This window comes from Micrasema longulum, unplaced genomic scaffold (assembly GCF_059751315.1).
Source record: "Micrasema longulum isolate JH-2025_06_02 unplaced genomic scaffold, ASM5975131v1 h1tg002327l, whole genome shotgun sequence".
NCBI lineage: Eukaryota > Metazoa > Arthropoda > Insecta > Trichoptera > Brachycentridae > Micrasema > Micrasema longulum.
The window spans coordinates 193,351-219,036 of record NW_028279477.1 but is presented as its reverse complement, the minus strand read 5'-3'; the positions used below and the strand labels follow the sequence as shown (position 1 = coordinate 219,036).

Genomic DNA, 25,686 nt, shown 5'->3' with positions numbered 1-25,686 from the left:
AGTATATTCTCAATGAGAAAGTACAGTGGTTTTTAAAAATTTTCAAAGACTATTGAACAAAGCCAAAAAAATAATTTTATCTTTCGTATAGCACTATGATTTTTTTGAGTTTTGTGTTTCTGAAATTACTCCGCGTGTAACGTCTTAAGTCCTCTTTCGCTTCTTCTCGGTCAGTTCTGCCGATTGGGCCGTTGACTTACCTTAAACTGGAAATCATCCATAAATCTTTTAATCATTTTTCGACTAGTGACGTCGTTCAAAGTAGTTCGCTTTTATTAAATTATTTTCAAATATTTTTTTCGTACATTTTCTCTGCCTACCCCTACAGAGAAACGGCGTGATGGTTTGTTGTTGTTGTTGTCCATAAGAGTAACCTAGACTCGAAACGACATAAACATTCACAAGAGCTTTAGTTGCGTCTAAAGGAATATTTCCGTAGGGTTGCTTCTAGGAAGAGCTTTCATGAAGCATATCGACTGCTCCAAGGAAGAAGGCAGTAACTCCGAAATTGAGGTTTTTGACTTACTTCCATTTCTGAAGGTTATAAATCATTGTCTTCCTTCCAAGAAGACTTTCATAACTTTATCTCTTTTTATTTGGGTAATAAATTAATATAAAAAATAGTTGTATGTCAAAAAGCCATTTTTTTTCATGGAATAAAGAAGTAAGTTGATTTACTTCCTTACTCTCTGGGAAATATTTTTCGTCTATGGTTGTGAGTCAGACTTATTTTCTTCTTCGATCGATAAATAATAATGTCGATAAAAAAATATTATTTTTAATTTGTCATGATAAATGTAGGTTTTTAAAGAGATGAGATAAATTTATGTTTAAAATCTCTTAATTTTGAAATATTTTGAGTATGTCCTAATTTTTATAGACCAACTGTATGCTTCGAATAGTTTTATTTATTGGGATTTTCAAAAATATCATAAATTTGGGTGGTTTTTATGTTAATAATCGATATCTTTTTCAACAATGTTTGATTATGTCCAAATGCTTGCAGACTGGCTGGATTTCCTCCCTAGGGAGTTGTTCATATTTAAATTTATTTCAACAGAGAGGGAAAAATTTTTGAGAAGGGAATATGGAAGTCTAGGCATTTACAGGGCTTATGACCTGTCATTGGCTTGTTTAAGTGGCCACTTTACACACTGTGTAACATTCACCATTCTGCTTATGTTTGAACATCCACATTTCCTCAACTCTTCCATCTGTTGACTTTTGTGAAGTAAAAGAGCGTAAAGTGGCCACTTAAACCAGCCAATGACAGGTCATAAGCCCTGTAAATGCCTAGACTTCCATATTCCCTTCTCAAAAATTTTTCCCTCTCTGTTGAAATAAATTTAGATATCTTTTTAATTTTTAATATAAAATAGCTCATTGAAAGTTTAATAATTTATTTGATTTTCCCTGGAATAGAGAAATAAATCAACATACTACACATAGCTGAAATACAAATTCCGAAGAAAACAGCACTATGTCCCAAAACACTATAAAATAGTAGGAATTCTAATAAAATACTAGATTACTTAGAAAGTGTAGACCAATAATACATTTTTACAATTTTTAAAAACTTATGAATCCTGACCCAAGAATATGGAAAAAAAACAAACTTTCAATTTGCTTTCCCGCAAAACTATCTTTTATGACTTGGTGCTGTCTTACTTGGAGCAGTCGATATAATTTTGAAGAAATAAATAAAATATAAATGTATCATGTGTAAAAAGAAAACAAATCAGACACTAGACACTAAAGATACAGTTGTTTTTAACTGGTGACAGTTTTTAGTTTTACTCCATGTAACCATTTAGGGGATTTATACTGTTGACAAATACGTATAATCTAAGGTCTAATATGGAAAGACTTCTCTCCTGTCGTAGATACCTGGTAATCTTTCCAGGAAGTGAAGACACTCGCTCGGTCACTTCATAAATAGGCTTTTTATATGGGCGATAAATTATTACTAACACTTGCAAAGTCAATACTTCTCAAGTGGATTTTGTTTTCCGGCCATCTATATCTGAGTAGTGTTGGAAAATGGAGGGTGTTTCGGCTGTGGACCTTTATAAGAACTTAACCGCATTTGTTAAATAAAGAATAAACCATTTAAAAAAATAGGACAGCCTTCATTAGGCCTTCCGATTCACTGTAGATATCACGGCATTTTGTTTCCTGTTAGGAATTTTAGGATTTATGATAATTGTAATAATTTAACACAAAAAAGTAGCCAGAAATTAAAATGCACGCAACGATCCATGAAAAGACGAATGCTCGGTGTATGTCTAAGAGACAGCGTAAGAAATGAAGAAAAGAGGCGCCGAACCGGAGTCGTGGATATCATGGATCGTGCGGCGAAATTGAAATGGCAGTGGGCAGGATTCTTGGCGAGACAGAATGATGGCAGGTGGACACCCAGAATAATATAGTGGAGACCATGGGCAAACAAATAAAGTGTTGGAAGGCCACAGAAAAGATGGGTCGACGACATTGCCTCTATTGCCGGTAAAACGTGGATGATGAAGGCGGGTGATAGGAAGGAATGGAGACGTTTGGAAAAGGCCGCCATCCAGCAGTGTAGAGAACAAGGCTGAAGAAGAAGAAGAAGATAATGATAATTATAGCACACATGATTAAATATTATTTTATATTATTGGATATTAAAATGATTTTTTATTTTTTCCTTTCATTTTCAAGAAACTTTGCCGTACAATTTCATGCTCTAATTTTTACCGCGATTAACAATTCATTTTTCATATATAGGGCTAAACTTCCTTATTCTTAATATGCAATACTTTTGAAGTTATTTATTAATTTACGATTATGCTAAACACCAAACGCTTAAAATCATTAATCTAAAATCTAAACTATCCTTAACCTTGAGGATACTCTTGAAAAGGTAAGATTACTTTGAATTCCTCACAGGATTTTCTCGCTTTGAACAATTTTACAATAACATGGCATTTATAATACCCTGTAGCTCAATCACAAATAACTATCGTCGTGCTTAAAAACATGCTAAGCATTTAAGCGATCACAATGAACAATAATGAACATGCTTAAGTTATCGCAGTGATAAGTCAACGCGTGTGTAATCTCTAAGTTAACGCTCGTGTCGGTTTGTTTTTTGTTTTCCTCGTAAATAAATACAGTTCATTGGCGAAAAATCGGCGTTTAATATAAAAAATAATACAAAAAAGTGGAAATTAAATTACAATTATTATGGCGACTGCTTTTCTTCACATTTGGCTTGCCAACCACCGGCCAAATGCAATGAATAGAATGATAAAAAATAAATAAATAAAAATAGCCGTTTTGGAATATGTTCGAATTTACATCGGTGAAATTCAAATATGTGATTGCACAGCAGGATTATACGTTGCGAAACGTAAATATTTTGACATTTAATATTAGGTGTTCGCGATTACGATAAACAACCATGGTGACATATTGTTATCACGTCGCTTATTAGCACGTCACCGTCGATAGTTATTTATGATTGAACTACTGGGATGTATCGATTGTGAAGTAAAAAAATCGCTCTCTGCATATTTTATCTTTTGACGTTTAGAACAGTTCAGAATTGATTAAACGATTTAAACCTTAAGGCCAAAAAATAAGCAACTTCTAATTGAATATATATTTAAGTGGACTGTACTTACTTTCAAATTGTAAAATGAAATTGCCAAAGTGCATTTGAGCTCACGGTAGAATTTAGCGTGGGTTTACGCCGTGGCCGTGTGGGTAATGCATCAACCTCCTACGCGAGGGGATTCAGGTTCGAATACCGGTTTAGCAACACTGACCATAAGTGAATGAAAATAAATAAAGCTCCGTATATCGCTATTGCATTGAGAACACTTGATCGATTTTATTCTGATTAAGCTTGAGAGTGAACGGCTTGTGAAAGTATGTTATATTATATTTTTTATGTCAATTTTTATGTTGATCATACGTATATTATTACTGCATGCGCTCTTATCAATGTATAGTTTAAAAATTAACACAATCCTATTTTATAAATGTATATGACTATATACATTTAATACATTTTTTTATAAAGACAATAAGATTTTAAGACGTTCCCAATAAGTACCAAAAAAATAATTTATTGGAAGATTAAGAAATATATAATTTTAAATTTGTTAATGGAATATGGGAGTCTGGGCATTTACAGGACTTATGACCTATCATTAGCTGGTTTAAGTGGCCACTTTACAAACTGTGAAACATTCACCAGTTTGCCCATTTTTGATTTTACACAGTGAGTAAAGTAGCCACTTAAACCACCTAATGACAGGTTATAAGCCCTGTAAATTCCTATACTCCCATATATCCTTCTCAAAAATGTTTTCCCTCTGTTGCAATAAATTTAAATATGAACAACTCCCTAGGGAGAAAATCCAGCCAGTCTGCAAGCATTTGAACGTACTGAAAACGTTGATATATTTATTTATTTATTACATATACAGCCTAAGCCAATCAAAACAGTTACATGAATAGGGTTGTCATATTTCGCTAGGGTCTCTGGGGATATGTTATAACAAAAAATGAAATTTTATAACGGTTTTTTTTAGAAATATTTATTTATTTATTTTATTTATTTATTTACACTCTTTATCAAAAGACAATTCCATGTTCACTTTGCCCAGCTAACAAGGGTACATACCCCGTTCCAAGCTAGGCAATAACATTTTAATATATTTTAATAGTTAACAAATTAATATAAAGCACAGACAAACAAAATATAAACTTATTCGGATACACATTTTGATACATATACATACAGATATACACATATATACACACACATATATATAAATATACACATATATACACACGTACATACACACATACGTACATACACCCATGCGCATTCACATACATACATTCATAAAAACATAGACAATTTATTTATGCGAAACTTCATGGTTGTCATCTATAAATATTTTTTTAAATTATTCCTTATTTTTTATGTTTTATTTTCGACATCCAGTAAGAATCTCCAATCCTTGGCATGCATCAACTTTTCTGACTCCCTACGACCAATGTCATGAAAGAGCGAGGTCAACACCTTCCGTAACTTGACAACACTCCCGTCTTTCCACGATTATGGCAAAAGGTTATGGACCTTTTTGCCTACGTAATAGTGTTGTCTCGATGCCAGAACAATGTTGACCCCTTCACTTAGTATCAGATCTCTATTAGAGGTATCTTGTATTATGGTTGTGGATGACGCTCGGGTAAATGTATCTATTTATGTGTGTAACCACTACCGTTCTCAATATATACTGTTGAATAATATTCAATACACTGAATTCTTTGAAGAGCAAGTCACTTGGATAGCGAAACGTTTTCTTTTTAATTACTCGGATTAAAGATTTCTGTGGAATTGCATGTAATCGAATTGTTTTCCTTACATTCTATGTGGTGTTTCTTGCGGAAGAAGTACCTCTGGGCATATTTTTTCTATGATTTAAAATTAACATATTACTGCAATATTGATTCTACAGTCCCTGGTAGCAGACGACATTTTTTATAGGTCCTTTTCACTGGGCCAACATTAATGATATCACCTTTTCCGCCATGGTTTTATGAACAGGATTAGAAATTTAATACAACCGTGTTGACCGTGTGACCGTGGGACCGTGTGAGTTGAAGTACTCTCTTATGGTGGAGAGGGTTCAGAAGAAATTTCTTTGGTTTCTCTACATGAGGGAGTGCGGATATTATCCATGGCTTTATCCCACTGAGTTCCTCCAGGGTATGCTTGGTTACAGCAGTCTGAAGACTAGAAGGAATGTGTATTTAACAACGCACTTCTTTCGATTGTTGCGCGGTACTATTGACAACCCTGAAATTATGCGGAGCATTAGCTTTTATGTTCCTGATAATTACCTTAGACAGCGTCAGCATAGACTGTTTCACATTCCAATATACAGGACCAACCTGCCAATGGTTATGCCTGTTGGAAGGGCTATCTCTATGTTGAACAATATTACTTTGGACATTGACATTTTTCACGTCTCTGAGGGAGTTTTTCGTTACAAGATTCTCTTACTTTTTAAACATATTATTCTTTAGATATTATGTATACTAATGTGTTTTTTTTTATATATACCTAATTTTACCTAATTATTTCTATTTGTATGAATTAAGATATTTTATTTTGTAATGTACATATATATGAATAAATAAATTAAATGAAATGGAAGTCCAGGCATTTACAGGGCTTATGAACATGTCATTGGCTGGTTTAATTGGCCACTTTATACACTGTGTAACAGAGAAATAAATTCGAGCATGTATATAATACTCGGTTCACTAAGTCCTTAAAATATAGCTTGATTAGAATGACAACTGTCAAACTAAAGGTAACTTTTGTAACTGTAACTGTCAACGTAAGGACTATCTCTATGTTGAACAATATCACTTTGGACATTGACATTTTTCACGTCTCTGAGGGAGTTTTTCGTTACAAGATTCTCTTACTTTTTTAACATATTATTCTTTGGATATTATGTATACTAATGTGTTTTTTTTTATATATCCCTAATTTTACCTAATTATTTTAATTATTTCTATATGTATGAATTAAGATATTCCATTTTGTAATGTACATATATATGAATAAATAAATGATAAATGATAAAGAAAAAACAATTTCAATTCAATCAATTTCAAAAATTGACAAAAAAAACATTTTTTTTTTCACAGAACCTATCGACTTTCACTATATCGAAGCAAATTCAGCTTCTTTTAATTTTTTTAGATACATCAATTGCTGAAACCATTTGTCACTTTATTTTCACATTCATTGTCAGTACGGCCGTGGAAGATTTTTGTTGATTAACAGCGTTGCACTGTGTAAGTTTGAATCGGGACATTATAGGTTTCATCGCGACGTCGCGTCGGGACAGTGGGCTTAATAACGGTGACCGTCCCGATTTATTGGGACTAATGGCAACCCTACACATAAAGAAACATAATTATATACAAGAAACTGAACAAAAAGAATAAAAAAACTATGTAGCAATACAAACAAGGGCAATTCGCAAGAGACTCGTATGAAGACTCTTCTTCCTTTCATAGTTTAACTTCCCTTACTAAACGTAGAAGCATTTCTGATCTGTCTTTCTTCTTCAAAATTTCAAATGATTTTATCGATAGTCCATATCTCTTGGAGCGTATTTCAATCAATTGTCCCGTAAAGTCAACACGACAAGTTCATTTTTTTAATAATTTATTGCCCAAAAAAAAATATGTTCTAAACTCTTTTATTTATAGTAGCTGCTCCAAATTTTATTTACTTTGTCCCCATTTAGATATTTTTATAGAAAATTTTGTGACTTCAAAAATAACTTTTTGCAAGTTTTTGCAAAAATTTTCAATTTTTTGAAATAACACGCGAGATTAAAACGTTGTTTATACAGCGTTTTAAAAACATTTTTGCTATTTTATTTTATTGACTTAAACGGCAAAAATGCTTTTTACAGAAGTTATATTAAAAACATATTTGGTTTAATTAACGCACACAATATTTTTTACCCAAGATTAAGAAACAAAAAATAAGCCTAAAAATTTTATTACACATTCAAAAGACGTTAAAAACCATTAAAAAATAAATGTAAAAATCAAATTAGATAATAAAATATTTAAAAGTATAAATAGAGCAAGAAAAGCATAAAGCACTGTTTCATAAAAAACGCATACAATACTTTTAAACTAAGATTTAGAAACAAAAATTAAACCTAAAAATTATAACACATTCAGTAGAAGTTTAAAACATTTTTTTTAAATGTAAAAATCAAATTTACTAACAAAATATTTTAAAGGATTAATTTGACAAAAAACTCATAAAGCACTGTTTCATAAATGTATTCTAAAATATTTTTTATTTATTTTTTCCACAGACAAGCGAACAAAGCAGTGGCAGCTGCAGCCAATACTGCCATCCCGCTCCCCCGCAGGGCAAGACCTCTCCCTCCCACACCTGGTTAGTATACATAAATATATTTATTTATTTTATTTTATGCGAAATCGAGAAATAAATTTACCATGAAGAATTTTACCACTACCCGACAAGAAGTCGCTACAAAATACATGTTCTGAAGCTTTCTTTATGTAAGTAATATCTCGAAGCTTTACTAAAGCTAGGGTTTCCTAGGACAGCGGTGCCCGTATTTTAACGGCCGTAGTGAACGGTGATGCAATGGACAGCCGTCGTAAAGGTGACTAGAGTGTGGTTTTCTAGGAAAACGGTGTTATCAACACCATTTAACACCGTTTTCCTAGGAAACCACTCTTTAATCACCTTTACGACGGCTGTCTACTGCATCACCGTTCACTACGGCCGTTAAAATACGGGCACCGCTGTCCTAGGAAACCCTAGCTTTACAGAGGCGGTAGTCTGATAAAGCGAACGCAAAATTAAGAAATCGTACGATTTTGCCATTTTAAAACGAGTGTTTTTTTTAATCGCGCAATAATAAAAAAATAAAAAACATGAACAACAAAAACACAATTTAAAGGTATTTCTGTTAAAAAGTATACTTAAAAGTTTTATGTAACTATTACTTTTAGACCGGCAGATTACGCCATTTCAAATTTAGACTGAACTTAGGTATCTGGGATCTCAATAGTATGCCGAACATATATATGGAGTCAATATTAGTTCTACGTTTTTGTAGACTAGCTTTATTTAACATTGACTCTATTTCAGCATAATAATAATTATCTCTCTCTAGTCAGAGCATCCACGCTATTTTTCGAAGCAAGCGATGTTGGACTGATTCAATGTGATTTATGCGATTGACATAGAATGGAGACCAGACCACGGAGGCATATTCTAGAAGAGGGCGAACAGTTGAGCAATAAAGAGTTCTGATTGTACGGACATGAGTAAAATCAGAGGATATTCTGTTAATGAAGCCAAGTAATTTCAGTGATTTATGTATTGATTTTTTAATTTTTTTATATTTATTTTTTAATTTTATTTTTTATTTTAGGCTATGTTATGCTATGCTTTAAATGTCTCTATTTATGTGTGTAACCACTACCGTTCTCAATATATACTGTTGAATAATATTCAGTACTCTGAAATCTTTGAAGAGCAAGTCACTTGGATAACGAAATGTTTTTTTAAAAATTACTCGGATTAAAGATTAAATATGTTTGTGTTGTTTGAAATAATTGTTCGGTTGAATAAAATTTTAATGTGTATCGAGGGGTACTTGATTCGTCTAAACAAACCGATGTACTTACATCAAAACTTTAAGTTGAGGGGAGGATCGGTAGTGTATCTTCGTTATCGTTCAGGAGAATTGACGTCCTTAGCTTCCCATCATAATCGCGGCCCAGGTGCAGATAGGGAAACGACAATGATTTACCTGTCGTCCTTGAACTAATGTCCTTATTTCCTATTCCGACTGAAAACCATTGTTGGCCACTTCCAGCAAATCATATTTTTAGTATTTTTTTTTTATTTTCCGCTACTTTAAGCCGAGTATTTTACCTCTTTGTTTGGCGAGGGTGCCTCGAAAAGTTTATTAATTATTTGCGTTTATGTATTTTCAAAAAACAGCTTTACTATTAACAAATTACAACAATCACCATAACATGAACATAAAAATAAACAACGAAACTCTTAAAGAACTAGAATATGTGACTTACCTAGGACTCACAATGGACAGACAATTAAAATGGACAAAACACTTAGACGGACTCACTAAAGTAATGGCATCACTACATAGCCTCTTCTACAAAATTAAAGATTTTATACCGAGAAAGGAAAAAATTATGATGTACGAAGCCTATGTCAAAAGTAAATTGAGTTACATGATTGCCTTCTGGGGAACTGGTAACAAGACGAAGACGAAGAAGTTAAAGAGCTGAAACCTTTATTGTTGTGAAGAGATTCATCTGACTGAATTATTTCACATACTAGGCTACGCCTGAAAACAATTTTCCAATTTTTAAACTTCTTCTTGGACCAGTTGGTTTCATTACAATATTTGATTTTGTCCAAATGTTCGTAGACAAAAGTCTAGATTTCACCCCCTCGGGAGTCATTAAGATTAACAAATTACAACAGGGATGGAGAATACCTTAGCTTTACTATGTTATCTAGTATGACTGTATTATTATCTGTTTATCTATTCATTTTGTATATATTTTTTTCCATGTATAATCGAAATCATATAACTTCAAATTACGAAATAACTATATTAGTGTAAGCCACTCTCCAAGCACAAGAGCTAGTCTCTTTTTTGGAAATTTGGGGCTTTACGATTAACTCAATATATAAAAGTAGATTGTAACAGCAAAAATATATGTTTCATTTTATTGTTATTATATTGATTAGTATTTTTTATTTTATTTTAATATTTGCGTTAATTGTTCTGAGGTGACTAGTTTCTTTCTTAAAAGCTTATTTCAAATATGAGAGAGAAATAAGTCAATTTTTAAATAGAATTAAATTCTGACATTACTGTCAGTTTTGAAAACGAAAGGCTAGATGCACAGATAATGTGGCTAGATTCTGCCCTATTAACAATTAACAATTAAGTACCTAGGCGTAAAAATGTTGCCACCGTGAAAAAATAAATTGAGTCATTATATTGTTTCCTTATGTTTTACTATCTTCCTGAGTGTATGTATGGCGACGTTAAAATAACCGGCTTTGTAATCGCTCGGTAGATAAATACAGACGAAAGTTAAGTACGAGTATATCGTCTTGGTAATTGTCAAAAGTCAAATAAAAATGTACTGTTGTGTTTATTTATTTAAATTTTATGAGGTAATTTAACAAAGATACATGCGTAAATGCTGTGTTATGACCAAAAGAAATGAAAACATGGTTTAGTAAATGAAAGAAAAATATTAAGGAAGATATTTGGTGCTGTCAACCAAAACAGAGTTTGGAGAAGATAGTTTAATCGTGAATTAGAGGCACTGTATGGCGAAACCTAACATTGCGCAATTCGTAAAAATTAGAAGATTACAATGGTTGGGCCACGTTCACATAATGAATGATAACCGTACCCTGAAAAAGATTAGTAATACCACTCCGGAAGGCGGACGAAGCAGAGGCAGAACAAAATTAAGATGGCTGGATAATGTGGAAAGTGATATTCGAGCAATTGGTCTGACGAACTGAAGAAGAGCCGCAGAGTGCAGGGAGGAATGGAGACAGATTCTGGAGGAGTCCAGGGCCCACAACGGGCTGTAGCGCCACTGATGATGATGATTACATGCTTGAAAACATACATAACCATATGATCAAAAATAAACGGGAATTTCTAATTTGAAATGCTAGAGCTACATCAATTTTGCTGTAGCTACGTTAACAGCACTGTTTTTGACAATCTTTCAAGGTTTAACGGTGATCGGATGCTCGGTATTCTTTTAGTGCCTGTTTGAGTGAGTCAAACAATTGCAGTGTGGTGATTTTTACAATTGATAAAAAATTGAAACTGCGAGCGTGACTCAAATTTTGTATTTCTAATGAAATTTCTTGTGCCGAATCATTGGAAATGTTGAATGATGCCTTTGGAGAATCGTGTTTGTTGAAAACATGGGCATACGAATGGTATAAGAGGTTTAAAGAAGTTCGTGAATGCTTGGATGATGATAAACATACTGGACGTCCAGCAACGTCAAGTACCGAAGAAAACATCAAATCGGCAAAACAAATCGTCAAAAAGCAAAAAATCGATCTGTACCAATCCGAGCGCTTACTGTGTTATAGAGCATCTCATCATTGAGATGTTTTGGATAGTATGAAACGTGTCACTACCCCACTGGAGGAATGTGGAAGGACTATTCATCGATTTTACACCACGATAAAACGCCGTCTCATACAGCGGTGATTGTTTCGGAGTTTTTGACCAAAAATTCGACTAATCTCATCAGCCAAGCACCGTATTCTCCAGACCAGGCCCCGTCTGACTTTTTTCTTTCCTAAGACTAAAATTGCTATTAGGAGGAACGCGCTTTGAGACGATTGATGCCATAAAAGATAATTCGCTGCAAGAGCTAAAGGCCATACCTTTACAGACCCATGAAAAATACATGGAAAATTGAATTAAGCATTGGCATCAATATAACGTCGTAAATGGCGAGTATTTTAAAAGAAGATGGTACAAAAAATTGAGCAAATTGAAATTTTGCGTTTTTTTTCCGAAATCCCGTTTATTTTTTATTATATATATATATTTGGATAATTTATATAGCGCCGTTTTTGTGAAAATCACCTTAAGGGCGCTGTACAATAAATAAATATCCAAGCACGTCTTGCAGCTACAGAGCGCCTAGACGGTTGGGATTATAGTTCCTTGTCTCCAATTATGATTATATAGGAGCTAGATTACAGCACGTCTTGCAGCTGCAGAGCGTATGGACAATAAAAAATCTAGCCCCTGTTTACATTTTTAATTATTTTATTTGACAATGAACTTTAGAGTTTTAAATATTTAAAAAAAAAAATTATAAAAAACAAATTTATAAAAATAGAAGTTAGATTACAACAAGTCTTGCAGCTTCTGAGCACATAGACGGTTGGATTTCTAGACCCCATTTACTTCATTTGGAAATTTGATAGTTGATAACATTTACCTACTGAAGCTAGATTACTAATCGTCTTGCAGCTACCAAGTGCATGGACAAATAAGATTCTTGCAACTTAAATTTATACCAATAGATTTACAAAAATAATTTGAATTTGTTAAGTGTCATGCTAAAAAGTAAACAATAAAAAAACTAAACAGATAAAGCACCGTTTCAACACTATGGATAACATAACAGATAAAAAATATCCGAAGGGTAGCTTTCGTAGATTTTGGGTAGTCACTAGTCACTGTCGCAGTGTACTATAAGGCAAATTATATATGGATGTGAAATTTTATCGACTAACACCTACGAATATCATTCAGTTCTAATCTCATATTAGTTCTTATATAGTAAAAATACTTTCATATATTTTTTGTTTTAAAATCAAGCACATTTATACAAACTTTACTTTTCAAATCCGATGCGAAAATGTCCATTTAAATATTACAAAATATAGTCCGTACTCGTAGACAACGCCTATGTTAAGATTGCACCTCGCATCTTCCTTCGAATAGTCCGTTCAGAATATTTAATCATTTTATTGTTTCTTTAATGGTCACGTTTTTATTAATTTAATTCTCAACCTGTCGATGCACCAACACACGCGTGTAAATCGTGTATAGACATACTGTGAATCAACATGCACGTTTGTATGTCCTGTCATACAATAACCTAACCGAGCGTCTTCTGCAAAACATCGTAAGCGAGTTTCTTAAAACAATTACTTTTTTTATACATAACTTTCACACAAGATACCCATTTTTTAAATATTTTCTTTTCTTAAGACTTATTCTTTCTGCTGCGATATGCTTCCACTTGCTATTTAATAACACACACCTGAACACTTACTCCCACAAAAACACACCTCTACACATACTCTCATACAAATACGCACAAACACACCCTTTTTTTGTACCATAATGTAATATGTATGATTTTTATTTAGTAACTTCACTGGTCTGTTTTTAAACCGTATTTTTTTAAAAAATATTATAAAATTGTTGACTGTTTGTTTCTGTAAAAATAAACAATTATTTTTATTTTTTTTGTAAAAAAATAAATATTTGAGTTCTTATGATTTACCCAAATATTTAATATTGAGGGCCATTTTCAACGAGTTGTAAATAACTCACTATTAGAAAATGGATTCAAGTTGGGGTAGAGTGGGATTCGAACCACGGACCTTCAGTCCCGTGAGTCCGAGACACCAGCCACAGGACCACAACCCGATTTTAAATTTCTTAATTTCTTAATTTTTTAATTTCATATATTAAATCTTAATATGAAATTAATAGAATACGAGTAGACTTATTATATAATTCTATGATATATATTTTTTTTGTGTATACAAATTAAAAATATTTTTATTATTATCAAAAAAACAGAGCAAATATAATACATACAGGATTGCTGCTTAGAAACAATAGGATATTTTCATAACAACAACAAAACATCACGCCGTTTCCCCGTAAGGGTAGGCAGAGAGGATAGAACGCCACATCACTATCTTTGCATACAGATCTCGCTTCCTCTCCATAATAATCTTCTCATTATTCCGACTTTTGACATGTCCATCTTTAAGTATTTGTTGGATTTGGTCATGCCATGTCTTTCTCGGTTTCGGTCTATTTCTGCATCCATCAACATTTGCATTGTAAATATTCTTAGCCGTTCTTTCGCTGTCCATTCGTTCTACATGTGCAAACCACCGCAGAGCTCCTTTCTTGATTCTGTCGATAATGCTTGTCTCAGCCTTACACTAGGTTCTTTCGCTGTCCATTCGCTCTACAGGCTCAAACCAAAGCAGCACCCCTTTCTTGATTCGTCGATAATGCCTGTGCCAGCCTTACACAGTTTACGGATCTCGACATTTTTGCATCTATCATACATCGTTTTACCACACATTCGCCTGAGGGATCGTATTTCTACAGCATTTAAACTATTTTCGTCATCATTTTTCCAATTCCATACTTCGCTCCCACACATTAGAGTTGTTTTGATTTGTAATTATTTACATTTTTTAAATTTTTTAAAATTTGTATAATGTTGATTAATGCTAAAAAGCGTCATATCTTAATTATGGCTTTTGCAAATAGCTGCCTTTGAGGGTAGTACAGTAAACTGGTAGTAGTAAGAAATGTTTTCTTCGTCCTACCGGACACCCCGCGAATGAAAACGCAACAATAATATTATAATCTTTCACTAAATGTTATTAAATATTTGTATGTAACCACTTACCGACTTTTCTATGTCTACCGGTATCGAGACGTACCCGTCTCTTTGTCAGAACACCAACTAAACCAACATGCAAAACTCACTATACACCTTCACCATAGTTGTTGCACAAAAATATCAAACCAACACGACATGCATTTTAATAAGCATATCCACTGATTAGGACAAACATGCACTGATTAAATTATGAAAATATTCTATGTCGTTTGAGAACTATGCCCAGAACTCTCAACTTATACGTTTTGTTAGTGAATATAATTTGAACTTTCCCCTTATTGATCCATTTGATTGTAAAAGAATAACATTTAAAATGCGCGTCTTAAAACACACTTTTTTGTCTTATACTTAGTTTCAATAATAAAGTCTTATTTATCTTATTTTATTTATTTTATTATATTTTATCTCTAATTCTTAATATTTTAAATATATTTATATTTTCGACACTTGACACTTGTGCAATATTTACACACATGTCCACCCTCATTCCAACATAACACCCACCCTCTCACTCACTTACACTCAGACAAACACACTAGTATGTATTATACGTGTATTTAATAAATTTCTGTGGATATCTGTCATTGGTTTTATTCTCTGTATATTTTATTTGTTGTATTTTTGTTACATGTATTACTGTTGATATCCCCAATAAACAAAATAAAAAAAAATAAAAAATAAAAAAATAAAAAAATAAAAAAATAGTTGAAAAAAGTACAAGGGATGGGAGAGGGGTGAGCTTAATAGGGTAATTAGGGTGACCATTACAGTGGAACATCGTATAAAGGACTATATTGAAAGTTTGTTTGATTATTAATCAATGGAACATTATTTTTTAAAGCTTTCCTAATTTGAAATATTTCCATGTTTTTTACATTCAACGCTTTATTATTTGCATGTAAGATTTGAACTCCTGTATTTTTATTTCGGGTTTTGGTCAGATGGCAGAAGGGACCATCTGTATTTTGTGTATGTTTAAGTTTTCAAGAGTTTTAATTAATATTTCAGCAAAAAAAAAAAAAATCAGCGTCATTTAAAATGGTTATTTATTATTAAAAGCAATACTAAAATATAGTAAATAAATAAAGTCATGACTTAAATTGAGTAGGTGGTTTGCATGTTTGTCCTAATCAGTGCATGTGCTTATTAAATGCATGTCGTGTTGGTTTTAAAATTTCATGCAACAATTATAGTGAAGGTGTATAGAGGGTTTAGCGCGTTGGTTTAATTGGTGTCCTGACAAAGAGACGGGTACGTCTCAAAACCGGTGACATAAAAAAGTCGGTAAGTGGTTATGTACAAATATTTAATAACATTTAGTAAAATGTTTTACCACAAAGTTAATGTATTAAATATTAATAATATTATCATCATAGATCATTTTTTTTTTTTTTTTAAATTTAAATCTTAAAGTAGGGCACACATATCATACATATTGTTATGTGTGTTCTTATAATAACATTGCAAATATATTTAATTTATAATTTGTTTATCACATATGTCTTGACCATTATTTTAAATTTTGATATGTTTTTTTCTTCATGAATATTTTTTTCTATTTCGTAATACTTTTTAATTGCTTTAAATAAAATTGAATTTTGTGACTTTGCCTTTTTCCTAAATGGAAGTCTAATTTTGTTCTTTTCTCTAGTATTGTGATCGTGTTCATGCTGGTACCGAACATTTTTTTTCCAAAATTCTGTTTTTTTTATCAGAGTTTATAATTTTATGAACAAATATCATTGTGTTGTAAAATATTCTTTGTTTATATGTTTATAATTTCATTTCATTTACCATCGACTTTACCCTCGTGTATCTGTTTTTTTCAAAATGATTCTAAAGGCTTTATTTGTAATACGGTTAGTTTATCTATGTTTTCTTTGTTTGATAAAAATAAAATGCTACTACAGTAGTTAAAGTGTAGTTCAATAATTGCTTTGTTCAATTTTGTATCGGTGACACTGACTCTATTGTTTAAAAATGTAAAAATCTGTTGTCATACTGTGTTTTTTCATTTCATTGTGTTGAACGTGTCCAACATTGAATAAAGCCAGAAGAGATTATAATTTCGTCCTTACGTAATGTTTTATTTAGTATGCATCCTTTGGAGAATAGAATTACCTGTGAAAAGGATTACATTTTTTAGTTGTTGACAAAAGTTCAATAGATGAGTTGTGTTGTGTGTTCTCAGTGCTAGTGGACAGATCGCACATGCGTTTCTAAAGTGACACAACTAAAAAAATGACAGTTTGATAAAAAAGCGAAAAACTGTTTGCGAGCTTGATAAAAAATATTTTCAAAACCAAGAATTTTTCAAGGTAATGCTTAAATATATTTTTTTAAACAATATTTTGAGTTCGTCTAAATTCCTGTAGACAACGGCTGGATTTAACTCCCTTGGGAGCTGTTAATTTTAACATATTACAACAGAGATGAAGAACATTTTGGAGAAGGTAATATATAATTCTATAGGTATGACCTGTCATTAGCTGGTTTAAGTGGCCACTTTACACGCTGTGTAACATTCACCATTCTGCCCGTATTTGAACATCTATATTCATCATCTCCCATCCACCATCAAATATGTCACTACATTATCTCTGTTTAAATCACGTCTGAAGAAACATCTCCTTTCTCTTCCTTAATCTCTCCTCCTTTCCTCTTTCTTCTTTTTTCGTTTTTCTCATTGAGTAATAGTTTTGATTTAAGGTAATTTATAAACAAATACGTTTATTAATATTTTTATACTTACATCTTAGGCTTTTATTCCTTATTTCCTATTGAATATATTATATAACTTGAATTATAAAAATATAACTATAACTTTATTGGTTGGTTGGAAGAAATTGCCATTTGGCAATAAGCCTGCCAATGTACAAATAACATTATGTACAAAAAGTTAAATAAATAAATATATAAATATATTCCTTCAATTCTTCCATCTGTTGATGTTTTTAAAGTTCAAGAGCTGAAACCTTTATTAATGCGGGTGAGATTCATCTGATTGAATTTTATCGTCTTCATACTAGGCATCACCAGAAATTTATTTTTTTCAATTTTTATACTTCTTCATGGACCAGGTGGATTTATCAACAATATTTTGAGTTCGCAAAAACATCAACAGATGGAAGAATTAAAGGAATATAGATGTTCAAATACGGACAGAGTGGTGAATGTTACACAGTGTGTAAAGTGGCCACTTAAACCAGCCAATGACAGGTCGTTAGTCCTGTAGATGCCTAGAATTATATATAACCTTCTTTTAAATGTCCTTCATCTCTGTTGTAATATGTTAATATTTTTTCGAGTCTTATATATCCCTTTTTAATTTTAAAAATTTAAGTGACATAACTCAAAATAAAAACAAACTTTGTGCTAACCTTGATCGGCTAAACTGTCACAACTTGAAATAAAACTCTTAAACTAACTAACTAACTAACCATCACGCCATTTCCCCAGAGGGGTAGGCAGAGAGGATAGAACGCCACACCACTCTGTCCTGGCACACTTCCTTTGCTTCCTTCACATTCATACATCTTCTCATGCACGCACGTCGATTATTCCGACTTTTCACATGACCACTTTCAAGAATTTGTTGTACTTGATCATGCCATGTCTTTCTCGGCCTTCCTCGACTTCTACAACCAGACACATTCGCATCATAAATCTTTTTAGCCGTTCTTTCATCATTCATTCGCTCCACATGACCGAACCATCGAAAAAGACCTTCCTTAATTTTGTCGATAATGCTTAACTCAGCCTTGCATTCTGCTCTAATTTCGACATTAGGGCACCTATCATACATTGTTTTTCCGCACATTCGCCTGAGGGATCGCATTTCAACAGCATTCAGTCTACTTTCGTCCCTTTTTTTCCAACTCCATGCTTCGCTTCCATACATTAGGGTTGGTACCAGAACTCCATTATGAACTGCTAATTTAGCCTCTTGCGATAGACACTTATAAATAAAACTCTTTGTTTTTATAAATTGTACTCGTATCAGCAAAAATGTCTTATCTCTAAATGCCACACAGAAAAGTTTAACGTTTCTTCTAGAGATGATTCATTCGAAGCAAATAATCGAATACATTCAATTACTAAATTCATTCGAATGAACGTCATGGAGGAACTTATCCTAATCTACATAGTGATAGCGCGAAAGTACCAATTTTTCCAAAGTCACTTACATGTCGGCCTCGTGGTGTAATGGTCAGCGCGTCTGCTTACCATGCAAGAGAGGTCTCGGGTTCGATTACCGACAGGGCTGATACGAAATGTTTATTTAAATCATATCACCTTGGCGGCCTCCGCGGCGTAGTCGTCAAGACGCCTGACTCACACACGAAAGGTTCCGGGTTCGATTCCTGGTGAGAACACAAAAAATAAAATGTGATTTTTCTCAAGCCTGAGTGTTCTGTGATGTAATTCACCACTGTAATTGGCTTTCGAGCCTGTTGTGGTGCAAAAAAAAAAAAAAAATGGGTGTTTTCACTCTAGAATATTTCATAGTCTCTGGACTGGTACCTGAAGCGTAAGACTGATCATCTTACCTTTTGTAACAAAAATGATCAATATACGCTGCGATTGGTGTGCCAATGAACCTTCAATAATGTTTCGGTATAAAAATATAAAAATTAATGAAAATACTCTCTCCTCTCTCCTCTCTCCTCTCTCCTCTCTCCTCTCTCCTCTCTCCTCTCTCCTCTCTCCTCTCTCCTCTCTCCTCTCTCCTCTCTCCTCTCTCCTCTCTCCTCTCTCCTCTCTCCTCTCTCCTCTCTCCTCTCTCCTCTCTCCTCTCTCCTCTCTCCTCTCTCCTCTCTCCTCTCTCCTCTCTCCTCTCTCCTCTCTCCTCTCTCCTCTCTCCTCTCTCCTCTCTCCTCTCTCCTCTCTCCTCTCTCCTCTCTCCTCTCTCCTCTCTCCTCTCTCCTCTCTCCTCTCTCCTCTCTCCTCTCTCCTCTCTCCTCTCTCCTCTCTCTCTCTCCTCTCTCCTCTCTCCTCTCTCCTCTCTCCTCTCTCCTCTCTCCTCTCTCCTCTCTCCTCTCTCCTCTCTCCTCTCTCCTCTCTCCTCTCTCCTCTCTCCTCTCTCCTCTCTCCTCTCTCCTCTCTCCTCTCTCCTCTCTCCTCTCTCCTCTCTCCTCTCTCCTCTCTCCTCTCTCCTCTCTCCTCTCTCCTCTCTCCTCTCTCCTCTCTCCTCTCTCCTCTCTCCTCTCTCCTCTCTCCTCTCTCCTCTCTCCTCTCTCCTCTCTCCTCTCTCCTCTCTCCTCTCTCCTCTCTCCTCTCTCCTCTCTCCTCTCTCCTCTCTCCTCTCTCCTCTCTCCTCTCTCCTCTCTCCTCTCTCCTCTCTCCTCTCTCCTCTCTCCTCTCTCCTCTCCCCTCTCGCTGTATGTACCATTAGATGTGGAAGGGAATAATAATAATGAACACACGACAAAGATTACACGCAAAATAACACAAGTCGCAAGATTACACATTACTTCCATGAATCATCATACAATTACATTCTTTCTGATTAAATAACAATAAATTGTGGACAAAAGACACATAATGTTATTGAAAACGTCGATCAACAATGTTTGCTTATCTTAATAATGCAATAACAAATTCTTTCTCTGTAATTAAAAATATCAATTATTTTGATAATTAACACACGCAAAAAGAGATACGCTATCTTGCAAGAGAGACCAAACAAATAAAATATTTAATTAATTACGAGTATATGAGTGATCGTAATTAGTATTTGTAATAAATTATTTTTGTGTCAGCAGCGGCGGCGTTGCCAACCTCCGTCAAGTCAATTATGAATGTAACACTGTGTGTAAAGAAAGTAGCCACTTAAACCAGCCAGTGACAGGTCATAAGCCCTGTAGATGCTTAGACATGTCTTTCTTCAAAATTTTCTTCATCTCTGTTAATAATAACAATGTTTGGATAATTTATATGGCGCCATTTTTGTGAAAATCACCTCAAGGGCGCTGTACAATAAATAAATATCCCAACACGTCTTGCAGCTACAGAGCGCATGGACGGTTGGGATTCTAGTTCCACGTCTCCAATTTTGATGTATTACAATTATGATATATATGAGCTAGATAACAGAACGTCTTGCAGCAACAGAGCGCATGGAAAATAAGAAATCTAGCCCCTATTTACATTTTTTAATTTATTTTTTTATTTGACAATGAAGTTTAGAGTTTAAGTGATATTTTAAAAACGAAATAAAAAGCTAATTTATAAAATTAGAAGTTAGATAACAACAAGTCTCGCAGCTACTGAGCGCATGGACGGTTGAAATTCTAGACCCCATTTACTAAATTTAGATATTTGATAGTTGATAACATTTACATAATATGATAAAAATAATTATTTCATTTATTTGATTTAATAGCATAATTATACATTTTTACAATTTAAAAAAATTTCACTTGTTATATTTTTACTAAAACTAAAATCCCACCAAGCCACTTTTTGTAGCTTGTTGGTGAAGATTATATTTATATTGACTTAATAATATTATTCACATTTATAAAAACAATGAATAACATATCAAAATTAACAGCCGGAAAGATCAGAATAAACATGTTTATACAAACAATAATATATAAATTTATTTTTTAAATACAAGAAAATATATGAAAAAATATGATAGCTAACACCACAAAAAGTGTTGCAGCTTCAAAACGCATCGCCAAATGGAATTTAAATAACATAAGAATGATTTTAAAAAGTTAATAATAAAAAATAATTTTAAAAAACGCAATAATAATACATTGAGCAAAGAACTAGTAAGTATGGCAATTAAGTGAACATGTAACAGCACAAAAAGTATAATATAAAAAAGTAAACAAAAATAGCATTCCTTAACTTATTATTAAGGTTAACAAGACAATAGATCTGTTGTCATATGTTAATATTAATTGCTCCCAACGAAAATTTGGACGACCTCAAAATATTTTTTTAAAAGCGTATAAAAAAATGAGATGGGTCCCTTATTAGAAGTCTGGTATCAAATTGGTTTCAAAAATCCGAGACAAACAAACAAAATTAGTTTATTCGATGCAATCATACTTCGAGTATATCAAGCGATCAATGTATGAAATATTTTTATTTTTTACATTTTTTTTGCACCACAAAAGGCCAGGAGGCCTAATTACAGTGGTGAATTACATCACAGAGCCCAGGCTTGAGAAAAATCACATTTTAATTTTTGAGTTCTCACCGGGAATCGAACCCGGAACCTTCCGTGCGTGAGTCAAGCGTCTTGACCACTACACCACGGAGGCCGCCAAATTATAACCCTGTGCATTTAAAAGCTGTGTTTATTTAATAATACCTCTAAATTCTCATTTTCACCTTTAATGTCCAAGAAAGATCTGATGAATGGTCTTTGTGGCGTTTCAAGAACAATGACCTCAACGTCTGAAATAGCTTGCAGATGCCAGGAGTATTCTAAATCCACAGCGGAACAATAATAACACATGTGTTCCTAAATTGTTACAATTCTTGGATTCCGCAGGTTATGTTTGAACTTTACTGCATTGGATATCCACCTTTAAGAAACCATTGAAATAACTTCTCACTAAAAGCATTATCCAGTCGATCACTTTGATGTTCATGTTTATTCATTTCTTCGCTAATTTTTATCTTCGACTTTCTGTTTTCCCTGTTTCTGAATCATTTCATCATCGTCATCAATGACGCTACAGCCCGTTGTGGGCCTTGGCGTCCTCCAAAATCTATCTCCATTCTTTCCTGCATCCAGCGGCTCTTCTCCAGTGCGTCAGGCCAATTGTTTTCACTTGTCACTTTCCACATTATCCAGCCATCTTGATTTTGGTCTGCCTCTGCTTCGTCTACCTTCCGGAGTGATATAAATAATCTTTTTCGGGGTACGATTATCATTTATTCTGTGCACATTGCCCAATCAATGTAATCTTTTTATTTTTATGGATTGTCAATGTTAAGTTCGCCATACAGTGCCTTTAATTCACGATTAAACACACTCCGTTTTGGTTGACAGCACCAAATATCTTTCTTAATATTTTTCTTTCAAATACTGATACCATGTTTTCATCTCTTTTGGTCATAACCCAGCATTCGGCACCATATAATGATTTGTAAATCTGAATCATTCCAATTCTCCATATTTCAAAATCGATCTAGCTGCTCAAGATCATCAACAAGTGACTCATGTTTATTTTGTTTACAGGAAGCAATGGTACAATAAAAGGATCTGCTGTATCCGCTAGTTCCAGTAGATCTAGTAGTCCTGGGAGTAATACTAGACCCAACAACCTACATGGAATTGTCCACCAGAATACTCACGGGTAAGGAAATAATAATTATTTTACGTGACACAATTCAATTCACTTTGATTTTTGTTGCACAACTTTACTGTTTTAAATGTTTTATTTACAATGATTCCTTTTTCAGGTCTCGGCCCAATTCTTCACTATTAGCTCCAGGAAGTAAGATCCCTTCAAGTCCGTACTCTACACAACCCGTATCTCCAGTGCCAACTCCTCCTCCCCATCAGAACCAAAATGCCCCAACAAAGCACTCCATGTTAGATAAGCTAAAACTCTTCAAAGACAAGTCTTCGAGTGATAGACACAAAAATAACTCAGTCATATCAAAAAGAACCAGCTCTTCTAGTGGATTCTCATCAGCCAAAAGCGAGAGATCTGATTCTAGTCTAAGCCTGAATGAATCTCACAATTTGAATTCAGCCCAATATATCAAAGGACAGAATACAATTGGTAAACAATCACAACAAACAGACGTATCATTAGCTAAAGATAACCAAAAGGTTTCTGGTAAAAATCTTAAATCTAAATTAGTTACTTCAAAACCTCAGAAAGATGGTACTCTTAGTAAACCTCAAAAATCTGAAAAGTCTTCCAAAAATAGCCCTAAACTTCAAGTCAAAGAAAAAGAATCGAAAATAGCTCCACCAAAACCTAATTCTAATAACAAAATGGTTCTTATCGAAGACGTTAAAAACTCCAAAATCTCAATGAAATCGCAGGACACTAAAATATCTAGGTTATCTGGAAGTCAAATGAAACTATGCAATGATATTAAATCACAAAATCCAGGTGATACGAATTCACTAAAAAGCCAACCTTCCAGTGAACCTAAAAGTGCTTCGGGTATGCAAGTTTCAAAAACGTGTCCTACAGTCAATGGACTACCTAATTCCAACTCAAATAGCTCTTTTGCAAATCCAAATGTACCTGCACAAGTACCAAATAATACTGGTATACCAAAACCAACAGCTGCTGTTAAAGGGACTTCTAAAATACCAAAAGACGAAAAAGCGGCGATAGCATTGGGAAAGTCGGTAAACAATGGATCCCAGATGAGCCCTAGTCATAGCAATTCAACTCTTATGACGAATTCCACAAATTCAACAACTCCTTTGCCCTTTAATAGAGAACTTTCGAGTCTCACCAAAGAAAATTGCCAAAAGCAAACACTGATAGTTTCACCGATGCCAAATTCTCATTCTGACAATAATACAGCAGCATCTGTTACAATTAACCCCGCCATATCATCTCAAATGTCTGAGAGTTCCAATTCAAACTCAACTCACAGTGCTTCCACAGGACCTCACTCCAATTCGAGCGACGGTAGTGTTATATACAGACCTTCGAGTGAGTCCGGCTCAGAAATGTCTAAGATAAGACATAACCCTGTGATTCCGAACAGAAAAATCGACACATCCGCTCAATTCATAACTGACTCTATTCCAGAAAAAAAGTCGGAGAAACGTGACACAAAAAATAAAGCTGTCTTTAGTGATGACGATGAAAAAATGGAAAATAAAATGAATAGAGAGAGGGCAATGGCAAAAGAAGCGATGGATAGAAACGTGAACCGTGGAAGGGCCGCTTGCAATAGCCCGAACCACGGAAGAGACAATTCTTTGGGAGACGAAGATAATCCGTCTATGAATGTTTTGCCCATGCGTCCTTTGCTCAGAGGTTACAACAGCCACCTCACTCTTCCTGCAAGGTCGGGTCCAGTGAACAAAAACGGAGCTCAGGGTAATTTTCCCCATCATGCCAACACCGTCAAAGCCAACTTCGGCAGAGAAAACGTGAACATGAACTTCAGGAACGGCCAATACGGCGGATACGCCAGCTCGGAGTACTGCGACGTTGACATCGCCGCAGGGTACATGTCTGACGGGGACTGCATGAGGAGACTCGGCAACGCGGAGGCCGAGAGGGAGAGGGAGAGGGTGAGGACCAGGGCTGGCGATATGATGGACGGGTACCTGTCTGAGGGAGGGGCATCTCTGTACGCGAGAAGAATGCACGCGTACCAACCTGGTCCTGGAATGCCGCAATTCGACGAAAGGTCAGTAATTTACCATTCATATTTTTGCTGCATATGCATATGGAGATAGCGTGTTTTGAAAATAGACGTCTTAATTTTACTTCAATATATATGTACGTTTTATTCTGAATCGCAAAAGCGAAAGCACTCTCTACACTCCTGAACCGTCTTAAAGACCGGGGGTCTTCCTATCGGTCTTGCTCATACTTAAAAAGAATATGCGACGAAAGCGTAGTTATATGAAATTTTCTGTCACTCTTTTTTTTGTAAAAAAAGAAATATTTGAGTTCTTATGATTTATCCAAATATTTCATTTTTTGAGGGCCATTTTCAACGAGTTGTAAATAACTCACTATTAGAAAATGGCAATCGAGTTGGGGTAGAGTGGGATTTGAACCACAGACCTTTGGTCCGTGAGTCGGAGACTCTCTTGCAGATGTCTCTCCTAATACTGTGCGAAAAATACGACTGCACGTCGGACTGATTACGCCTTACTAAAAAGTT

The 25,686-nt window shown here is 34.2% G+C and overlaps 1 protein-coding gene across 1 annotated transcript in view; it reads left to right on the top strand.

Annotated features, from left to right (window-relative positions):
- sick (sickie) overlaps positions 1–25,686 on the top strand; it is a gene marked incomplete at its 3' end in the record, with an annotated part of 277,888 nt that overhangs the window by 59,523 nt on the left and 192,679 nt on the right. The window contains exons 2-4 of the mRNA XM_088240015.1: positions 7,914–7,996; positions 23,048–23,165; positions 23,272–25,203. Of these exons, the coding sequence (XP_088096141.1) occupies positions 7,914–7,996; positions 23,048–23,165; positions 23,272–25,203 (2,133 nt within the window). The remainder of the gene's footprint in view (positions 1–7,913; positions 7,997–23,047; positions 23,166–23,271; positions 25,204–25,686) is intronic.